Source organism: Pieris rapae, chromosome 14 (genome assembly GCF_905147795.1).
Source record: "Pieris rapae chromosome 14, ilPieRapa1.1, whole genome shotgun sequence".
Classification (NCBI taxonomy): Eukaryota; Metazoa; Arthropoda; class Insecta; order Lepidoptera; family Pieridae; genus Pieris; species Pieris rapae.
Genome location: NC_059522.1, coordinates 9,926,086 through 9,936,309, shown reverse-complemented (window position 1 = coordinate 9,936,309; position 10,224 = coordinate 9,926,086). Strand labels below are relative to the sequence as shown.

Below are 10,224 nucleotides of genomic sequence, written 5' to 3'. Positions count from 1 at the left end.
TTGATCCTTCTTCCAGTATCCCGTTACCTACATCTGTTCCTGTTATGCTTTCATCTTTAAATCCTAATGTATATAAAAAGCTATGTTTATTTCTTAATATAAATAATATAAAACTATAAGTATATGTATATTTTGTATACAAATAATTTTCTATATGATATATTTTAATTACTGTTCTTAGTTGTTACTTTCCATAATGTAGTTAGTAGTATATTGAATTAGAAATAGTTTTATAACCTGCTGATCCTATCCCTTATCCTATGTAATTTTTGTTCGATCTAAAATTCTTTTTCTTTATTGTTCTTTTCCCTTACCTTTGTCGGTGGCTATACGCTCAGCGTAATGCTATATTTAAAAAAAAAAAAAAAAAAAAAAAAAAAACAATATTTTCACGTAATCGGTTATCGGTACCGAACATAAATATTAAATGAACATTTATTTATATTGATCCTTAATTCTATTTATTATGAAAAGTATTTATAGCTATTATTTATAAAGAATTTAGATTATTTCACTTAAAGAAGCTACCTAAGCTAAAATGGAAAATAAAGAAGGAATGGATCATTTAGTGGCACTAAAAGTAATGAGGCTTACAAAACCAGCCCTCATGAGCCCTAAAATAGTAACATGTGATTTTAAAGACCTACCAGGAAACATTCTGAATAACTACTTAAAAGATGATGCAACATCTGTTGTTGGCATGGAGACACTTGCTGCTGGACAATTTTTACTGCTTCCTCAAAGTTTTGGTAATATTTACTTAGGAGAAACTTTCTCATGTTATGTGTGTGTGCACAACGAGACAAATCAACCTGTTCAAAGTGTATCTATCAAAGCAGATTTACAAACCAGTTCTCAAAGAATTCCACTTTCAACACAACAGCACCAATCCTCTGTAATGCTAGATGTGGATGAAACATTAGGTGATGTTATACACCACGAAGTAAAGGATTTGGGAACCCACATCTTAGTCTGTGAAGTAACATATATGTCAAATTATAACACTCTTGCATCTTTTAGAAAGTTCTTCAAATTTGAAGTAATGAAACCTTTAGATGTTAAAACCAAGTTTTACAATGCTGAATCAGATGAAGTTTTTCTTGAAGCTCAAGTTCAAAATATAACATCAGGTGCAATAATACTTGAGCAAGTTTCTCTTGAAAGTTCTCAGCAGTTTATAGTTAAATCTTTGAACGAAACATCTGATGGAAAGTCAGTTTTTGGTGATGTCACTTTACTGCAAACTCAAGAAAGCTGTCAGTATCTTTATTGTCTATCTCCTAAACCTAATATTGCTTCAGATATTAAATTAATAGCAGCTGCCAAAAATATTGGAAAGCTTGATATTGTGTGGAGATCTAATTTGGGAGAGAAAGGAAGATTGCAAACTAGTCAGTTACAGAGAATGACTCCTGAATATGGAGATATTAGAGTGACCTATGAAAATCTGCCTAGTAAAGTACCAGTTGAAAAGCCATTCAACATTAAATGCAAAATTGTTAATGCTAGTGAAAGAACACTGGATTTGATTTTAAAGCTGCGATCTCATCAAGATTCTAGCTTGATTTGGTGTGGAATATCTAATAGAAAGTTAGGACCATTAGAACCTGGAGGTAAAACCTATATTAACTTAACTGCTGTACCTGTTAACACAGGCCTACATAGTATTACAGGAATATCATTAATGGATTTATTTATAAAACGGACCTATGACTATGATGATTTAGGATCAGTATATATATTTTAATATTTTGTTTTGGATTATGTACAAAATTTATTTAAAACTCTCAAATTGTATAATAATTAAATATTAGGTAAAATACCAGTTATTAGCACTATTTAATGTTCAATAAAGAGGAATCATCATCATTAATTATTTTATTCAAGTTTTTTGAATACATACTTTTTTCTGGTAACTCTGTATTTTTACTACTGGACTAATATTTATGTCTTTATTAATCTATAATGTACTGTTATTAAATCCCTAAATTAATAAAGGAGATTTTCCAAATAATTTAAGCAAATAAATGATACTGAAGTAGAGCATGTTAAGGTTTTGCTACTAACTGCTACTGTCATGATTTGTTCTCATGTCTGCGACCTGCATAACTAAAACTGAATTAATAATTAATATACAATTATTATCCTTGTGTTTATCTATTTGGTGTCGTATCTAAATTGTCTTTGGCTTGCTATCTGCCAAGCAGTTACCAATTTAGGTTGGAATAAGTAATTGTTTAATTATTGAAGGCGCGAAAATAGAATTGTTGGCTATGGAGCGGGTAAACCACTTTGCGATTTACGGAACACACTTAAAAAATTAAAATGAGTTTACTGTATATAATTGTATATAATCTCAGAAAAATTTTGAACTCTAACAAAATTTTATCCCCCTAGAAATTTTAGGACGTTACAGTGATGTTATCAATTGTCATTTAACAAGATTTATAACTAATGACAATTGACAACTCTTATCGTGAATGTGAAATGATTGGGATATGGAATTGCTATTTGATTCTTGTTCATTATTTTGCTCAATTAAAATATTAAGTAACTATTGATTTAATACCACAACGCTTTATTATAGCGCTGGTGAGACTTTAAAATAAATAAACTCTCCTGTTAATATGGTTCTAACAAAAGAATACAGGATTTGCATGCCAATTACTGTAGAAGAGGTAAAATAATTTTACTTTTAATTCAAAGGTATCTTTCTAGTTAATGTATGAATGCCTTATAAGTCTCTTGTTTCGAATTCTAGTATCGTATAGGACAATTGTATATGATAGCTCGTCATAGTTACGAACAATCTACAACTGGCGAAGGAGTGGAGGTTATAGCTAATGAAGAAGTAACTGATGAAGTAAACGGTGTTGGACAATTTACTGAGAAACGAATACATCTTTCAAGGTAAACTTGGCCTTTTGATTATTTATATAATTATTCCTAGGCTCTTTTTATTCTGTATTGTACTGGAGTCCAGATAATGCTTTCCATATCTTCACTTTAGTATTTTTTAATATCACTTTCAGTCACTTACCATATTGGATACAGAATATTATACCCCGTGTATTTTATGTAACTGAAAAAGCATGGAACTATTACCCATACACAATAACAGGTAAAAATTCTTACTATAATTTACATATAACAGATTTCCTGTTCTAACTTCTATTATTTATCCTTTAACTGTGACAATTTTATAGTAGATTGTTATTATGTTACTAATGTAATTTTTTTTTTCATATTCAACCACCCAGAGTACACTGTAAGTAGCTGTATATGAGTATTTATTGCATATTCACATAATTTTTTAAAATATTCACTAACTATCTTCTATTTTTTAGTGCTCTTTTATCCCAAAATTTTCAGTATCTATACAAACTAGATATGAGGACAATAATGGAACAACTGAAAATGTAAGATTAAAAATATATTAAGTTAATAATATAATTAATAATAATAAATAAAGAATTAAGAAATTGAAAGACTCATTTAAAATATGTTAAAGCTAAAAGTCAAAATTTTATAGATAGAATTTCTATTGCAATTTGGCTATCATCAAATATTAAAGTATTTAAAGTTTGTGTAACTTGGCTATTCATATGTTACAGTGCTTATGCCTTTCTGAGGAAGAAATTGAACAAAGGCAAGTTGATTTCCTTGATATTGCAAATGATGAAATCAAACCCCATCATTATAAGGAAACTGAAGATCCTAAACTTTTTAAGTCTGAAAAGACTGGCCGTGGACCTTTGACTGAGGGCTGGCGTGATTCACATAAACCCATCATGTGTTGCTATAAATTGGTAAATGCAAAGTTTGAAGTATGGGGACTGCAGACAAAAGTTGAAGATTATGTACAAAGTGTAAGTATTAAATTTTATGTACATAATTTCATGAAAATTGTATGTGAAAAAAATTTCAATATGCAATTGTATTGTTCTTTAAGTTACATGTAAAATAGGATTAGTCTATTAAACAAGCATAAAATAATGAATCTTATACCAATCATTTATCTATTGTTAGGATTTTGGTAAAATAGAATTATGACACATCTCTACATTGTTTTGAGTATGTATTATAATATTTTCAGGCAATCCGGGAAATTCTTTTACTTGGACATCGCCAGGCATTCACATGGATGGACGAATGGTTCAACATGACCCTTGAAGATGTGAGAAATTATGAAAAGGACATGCAGGCCAAAACTAATATTAAGGTAGAATTGGTTATTTTACCACCACTTGCAAAATACTGTATATATTCCTTAATAAGTTATATTGTTAAGATTAACTAAAAAATTTTACTGACAACATGCAATAAATTATACTATATAACCTTGTGTGATGTCATGGGAATGATTTTTTCTGAATATGTTTTTATAGGTAAAGACTGCTCTTGAGAATGCAGAGGGTGAAAGCCAATCTCCACCTCCCACCCCAAAATCGCCAAAATCTCCAAAATCACCAAAATCTCCGAAAACCCCATCAGCATCTGGTACACCCACAGAGACAAAGTCTTGGTTTTCATGGTCCTAAAGTGTGCACAAAAATTTAAAAAACAAAACCTATCACTCTCAGAAACAGGGTTTAATTAAGTCATAAAATAATATAATTTTTGGTTTAATTTTCTCTTGTCAGTCACTCACACACATTGTTAGATATACGTATGTGGGTTGACTTAAAAGTTAATTCTTTAAGCTATGAATGTTCCTGCTAATTCAGATTCAATATCTACAGAATAACCTAATTTATCACAATTTTGCAATTATTTATTTTACATTATATTTATTTGGTTCTTTGTAAATCTTGCTGCACATTGAGACTTGAGAAATATTTTAATTTGAAAAAATTTATAAAGAAAAAAAAATTGAATGAGGCAAAATTGTTTTTTTCTTTTCAATACTTTATACTCATGAAAATATGGCTGAATTAAAACATTAAACATATTGACTCATTCACATATTTTATAATACATCTAGATCCAGAATAGAATTAACATCTGTTTTGATTAATTCAGTGATTGAGTTATTCTTGAAAATATGATTATATATTATTATTGATTATTTACGACACAAAGAGACTAATTGCTCTTTTGGGACATCTGTAGTTCATATCTAAAATCAAAACTTATATTCATTGTGTCTTGCATTTTGGCCTAATTGTCTACACATTAAAAAAGATATATAAATAGCAATCTCACAATAAATAATAATATGAATAGTTTGTGACTAGAGTCAGACTTTGAGGTAATATTAAATTTTATGATTTAAATTAATTTATCAAGTGGTTATAGTGTAAAATATCGCCTCCCTGGCTTAGTGGTAAATGCATGTGAATTCTTAATTATAGATTAGACCTATTTAATATAAATCAAGTTTCTAATGAAACAATGTTACGGGTTGGTAGGCTTGGGACTTCAACCAATGGTTATGAAAGATTTTCGCAGTCATATGTTTAGTAAGAAATACTCTAGCTAGATAATTATTATTGTTGTTGCTTTGTGGCCTAATATAAGTATTAATATTTATAGATTTATAGTAGGTTATTTATTTCTTGTTTTATTGATATTAACATTCCAATATTATATTATACAAGACACACAGCCGAATCAAACTAAAATCTAATCAATAATATTTTTCTTTACTAAAAATTTCGACAAGCTAGACAAACCATTTAATAGCTGATTAAAGATTTTAGTACTCACGAAGGTATTGTATGAATAGTTATGTCATGATTTTTATGTTTTATAAGTAGGTGATCGAACAAATGTACAAATAATTAATATTTAATGGTGTTACGTGTGCAATTTAGTTGTTATTAAGCAATAATTATTATATAATAGTACCGGCACAAGTAGCTGCCATGTTTTTACCTTTGATTATTTTAGCTTTTAAAAGTTTATATTGTGTTTTTTAGAATGCACGAATATTGTTGATGTACGAGTTAAAAATATAAATGTAAAGATGTAATCAGTGGCATTTGCTGTTACAAATGGGTGTTTACAAATGAAAAACCATAGAAAAAATTTAAATTATCAAATGTCTACGTGCTTTCATATCATATTTTTAATTGTAATAAATATTTGATGTATACTGTTGTTTTTTTAACCCGTCTTTGTTTAGAAATTACGCTTAACATACATATATACCGATTATATTTTTTTATTATTAAAAAAATTGTAAGACTACTTACGACTGCTTAGTTTTAACAAACGAAACAGAGTCAATACTAATTTAACTTATAAGAAATTTTTGCCAGTTAACCTAGTAAGATGATGTAATGTTATATCATCTTACTAGGTTAACTGGCAAAAATTGAAGATGTAGCCTTTCGCAGTAAGTTATTAAAACTCTTTTGCATATCCGGGCACCTAAGGAAAATTACGTTCAAAAGCAAAATCTGTTTATTTAATTAAATTCTATTGCCTACAACCTGATCTGAATACATAGATTAGGCAGTAGATCAACAATGAAAACAATATTTACTGATATTTACGTCATCAAACATAAACTTAAAACGATTTACATTTTCTGTCGGTATAAATTTCCATCAAATTCTAAGACCGATACGATGCTATACGGTATTTATAATATTAATAATACTTATGCTAATCAATCCTTAAAATTCTTAATTAATACGAATACATGAAATTATTAAGCTTCTGGAAATTGTATTTATGACCTTAGACATACAGGCTAACTTACTCCTATTATATTTTCTATTTTCAATACTTAATGTTAGTAATTCTCATCACAAACACGCATTATCCATGTTAAATGAGCACCGGTACTAACGTAGACACCGGGTTTTCCTGGAATGTTGCAGCCAAGACCATAACTACTTAAGCCTTGGATATAGCCTGAACATATGAGTGGTCCTCCCGAATCGCCCTATAAATAAATACATTTAGAATTAAGACGATATTTTCATATCTATTCGTTAAATGTAGCCTTCGATTCCCTTATGCTTTTAAATAAACGAAAACCGATCGTCGTTGGTGATATTTTATATTATCTTTGAGCATTGACGAAGCTAAAGTACATTCTCTTAACAGAACCTGATATGATCAAACTTCATTCAATCAAGGTTCGAAAATCGGAAATTTTTTTCAATCGTCTCAACACGAGTTTCGAGTTAAGGCTAGTTTACACAGTGCGAGCTAGCGTACGAGTCAGCCTGCCGAGTAGCTGCACTGCAGTAACTCGCACTGTTTGAACGTCACTTGCGAGTTACTTGCAAGTGGGAGTTGGACAGTAGCTCGCATCCGAGTTACTTCAACATTTTTTGTTTTCACTCGCCTGCTCGCCCCCCAGTAACTCGCACATGACAGCAGCTCAGCCGTTGTTCGCATCGTGTAGACGCCTACGCCTGTACCTTTGACGTGTACCTTGTTGTTCATTCGAACCTCATTGTGTACAAATAAAAAGAATTAGCAGAACAAACAAATCGGTCCATGGATTGTTGGATGGATACGGGACTTCAATACATTTTAACTAACTTTTTATTATAAATTTAGGGAGTTGGAAATTATAATGAGCAACTAAGTAATTATTACAGTTTCAGAAATCTTACAAGATGAGCATAACGATTTAAAATTACCTGGCAAGCGTCTACGCCATCTCCAATAGCGCAAATCATGCCGCCCTCGGGTTGTGGGGCGATGTATGGCCCAAGAGACGACGAGCAGTCGTCTAATGAAATAAGTTTTACTTCTGCTGACTGCAAAGTTTCCGTTGTTCCTTTGTTCTCTACGTCTTTGTATCCGTACCCGTATATTGTGCACTTTCCTACGAAGTTCTAAGTTTTCGTAAGAGGTATAATAAATATAATACATAAATATTATATACGTATATATATGTATATTAAGAAAATTGTAAATACTGATATATATGATTGTTATGATTACTAATATATATAAATAATTCGTAATGTAGCACTGTACAAAATTCAGTTACCATTTTTAAATTTGAAAATGTATTGTGAATTATTAATTAATGCTTATATCGACAACTATATATAATGGTACCAAATTAAATTTTCTCTGATGTGTCAAATTTCAGAGAAATACTGAATAAACTTTTGAAACGACCACCGGTTGAGTAATTATTGCAATTGACCGAAACCAAAAGCGTACTGTGACTGATCTAAAAATAATCTTATGTATTTTTACAGAAACCCAAATGACATTCTTTTAAAAGCTAAACAATTCATACAGTTTGATACCTACTTTGCTTTCTTAATTGATATCTTTGGCATGTTCTCAAGAATTGGGATAATAATAGCGTGTTTAAATTGACAGTGCTGATTGTGTGAAGGTAACATTTTTGTCAGTTCATTCACAGTTACCTGATACACCGAAAGAGGAGTTAGGTAATATCGTCGCGTTGAACGATGTGAAATTGAGCTTTATTTGTAGGACGGCTATATCGTGTACGTGAGAGGATCTGAAACCATATAAGTTGGGTTAAAGTGCGGCTTTAATATAGGCAAGGGATTTGGGACGAAAACAAGCGTGGAATAATGAAATCATTTACGTATTAGAAAAATATTAGGCTTACTCAACAAAAATACGACGCGCGTTCGCCTTTGCTTTATTTTATGTAAATTATCAAAATTATATTAGTAATTATTGTAGGAGATCTCAAAGTCGTTGAACTTGAGTTAACAGTTACTTGTGTCATTATGAAAATTTTAAAATAAGTTTACTATAAATGATGTCCAAATAAACAAATTAATGAAAGTCTATAACTAATCTGTGCCGTCGAAAATGAGTCGTATATTTAGATAAAACTTAATCGAAAACACCGGCAATCTGTAGACAGGTGTATTTTTTTAAATCATCTATGAATAAAACGCCTAAAAAATCTAATTAATTAACATTAACGCTGCCATTATCTTCCGAACCTTGCCTTGGGACTCCTTTTAATAATATATTTTAAGGATAGTTTATCCTTTAGATATGTAAAGGAAATTTTACTAAAATGTTAAAAGGTATATTTTTGAATATTAACATTTACTTTAACAACAGTAACAGTAATTATTGGTTATATTTTTTTAAGAAATGAATTATATATCCGTCAATTAACGTGAAAAACACTCACGGTTCATATAAGTCGTGTCTAGTAATTTTCAGTACCGGAGTGTTAGGTACACCTTGAGTACTAAAACAGAAATTATTCAATTGTATGAAGTAATACTCCGGTTCATTTTGAACGCAATGTGCTGCGGTAATGGCGTTGTTGTGCGATAATATTGTCGCACCACATAAATGACGAGAATTTGACGAATTCCTCAGAGATGCCGCCCGGAGTTGAGTGCCTTGAAGAACATTGTTTATAAGTACTGGTTACCCGACTTGGCTCCACATCGTTTATATTTACGTTCAAAAGGCCTTCAGCAGTTTAGTCACATTTACTTTCAAAGTATCACGAGCATGATAAGGGCATTAAATACCTTTCCGAGGTTTGTAATCGTTTATGAATAACATAGTCTACATATAAAAATGGCGCACGTTTGGCCTAATCTTAACGCTCAGGTTTGCGTTAGAATCAAAGCTGTGCTCCAAGATGCGCTGAACTTTATCTGCGTCTTAGATCAAACAAATGCAACGGTACCGTGGGTCAAGTCAATCCGATAACTTGCTTACCTATTAAGGAAAACAGGCACAGTAAGGCTTCGAGCATAGGCTGTCGTTTGTGGCGCCGATTTAGATAAAAAATTATGTAAACGATAAATTATTTCCTATCTATAGTTGGCACACAGATACAGAGCACAATTTCACAATTATGTTTTCAGTATTGCATAAAAAAGATACCACAAGCGACGTCTTCTCCACCAACGACGCGTTTAATCCTTCTACATTCAGAACACGTTACGATAAATATATATAAATAGCAGAGGATTTTATTGCGAAACATATTCACGCGATTATTATCACTTACTGTCTAAACACTAATAAAATGTCCATAACTCTTCCGCAAATATTTATTATATTTGACGTATTTGTGAACAGGTGGTTTGTGAAAATATTTCTCGGGCAACAATGTGTGGGTGCCGGTTGTCCTCACTTCGAATCCGGTCAAATAAATCTATTTATATATTAAATAGGAAATAGCGATACCTTAAAAGAAATTGAAGTTATTCTAGTGAACCTTTAAACAATGTTAATACGTACGTTGCAGCAGATGTTTGTGTCGAGGTAAAATGATGTTTTTTTCTG

General features: G+C 30.8%; 3 protein-coding genes across 4 annotated transcripts; 2 read left to right on the top strand and 1 right to left on the bottom strand.

Annotated features, from left to right (window-relative positions):
- Positions 1–383: 383 nt before the first annotated feature.
- Positions 384–1,916, top strand: LOC110992343 (trafficking protein particle complex subunit 13). Its single transcript, XM_022258107.2, has one exon. It carries the CDS (start codon positions 539–541, stop codon positions 1,745–1,747), a length of 1,209 nt encoding a protein of 402 aa, XP_022113799.2. The 5' UTR covers positions 384–538; the 3' UTR covers positions 1,748–1,916.
- A 538-nt stretch (positions 1,917–2,454) lies between these two features.
- LOC110992376 (cytoplasmic phosphatidylinositol transfer protein 1) lies at positions 2,455–5,999 on the top strand. Its single transcript, XM_022258164.2, has 8 exons — positions 2,455–2,678; positions 2,762–2,910; positions 3,033–3,121; positions 3,261–3,268; positions 3,348–3,419; positions 3,615–3,869; positions 4,097–4,222; positions 4,389–5,999. Exons 1-8 carry the CDS (start codon positions 2,628–2,630, stop codon positions 4,539–4,541), a joined length of 903 nt encoding a protein of 300 aa, XP_022113856.2. The 5' UTR covers positions 2,455–2,627; the 3' UTR covers positions 4,542–5,999.
- Positions 6,000–6,319: 320 nt separating this feature from the next.
- On the bottom strand, positions 6,320–10,035 carry LOC110992345 (trypsin alpha-3). Of its 2 annotated transcripts, none has more exons than XM_045631002.1 (5): positions 9,820–10,035; positions 9,107–9,323; positions 8,352–8,449; positions 7,605–7,792; positions 6,320–6,895 (listed from the first exon to the last, which is right to left on the bottom strand). In XM_045631002.1, the coding sequence occupies exons 1-5, from the start codon at positions 9,920–9,922 to the stop codon at positions 6,743–6,745; spliced, it is 759 nt and encodes a 252-aa protein (XP_045486958.1). In that variant the 5' UTR covers positions 9,923–10,035; the 3' UTR covers positions 6,320–6,742. The 2 variants fall into 2 exon arrangements, with proteins under 2 accessions (XP_045486958.1, XP_045486959.1); XM_045631003.1 differs by having other exon boundaries at positions 9,652–9,934.
- Between the last annotated feature and the right edge of the window lie 189 nt (positions 10,036–10,224).

Excerpts from the sequence above, each read along its gene's own strand:
- LOC110992343 (XM_022258107.2), top strand. The coding sequence starts at position 539 with ATGGAAAATAAAGAAGGAATGGATCATTTAGTGGCACTAAAAGTAATG.
- LOC110992376 (XM_022258164.2), top strand. The coding sequence starts at position 2,628 with ATGGTTCTAACAAAAGAATACAGGATTTGCATGCCAATTACTGTAGAA. Across the intron at positions 2,911-3,032 it reads AAACGAATACATCTTTCAAG|TCACTTACCATATTGGATAC; the intron begins GTAAACTTGGCC and ends TATCACTTTCAG. Across the intron at positions 4,223-4,388 it reads AGGCCAAAACTAATATTAAG|GTAAAGACTGCTCTTGAGAA; the intron begins GTAGAATTGGTT and ends ATGTTTTTATAG.
- LOC110992345 (XM_045631002.1), bottom strand. The coding sequence starts at position 9,922 with ATGTTTCGCAATAAAATCCTCTGCTATTTATATATATTTATCGTAACG. Across the intron at positions 7,793-8,351 it reads CTCCTCTTTCGGTGTATCAG|GAAAGTGCACAATATACGGG; the intron begins GTAACTGTGAAT and ends AGAACTTCGTAG. Across the intron at positions 6,896-7,604 it reads ATGGCGTAGACGCTTGCCAG|GGCGATTCGGGAGGACCACT; the intron begins GTAATTTTAAAT and ends ATTTATTTATAG.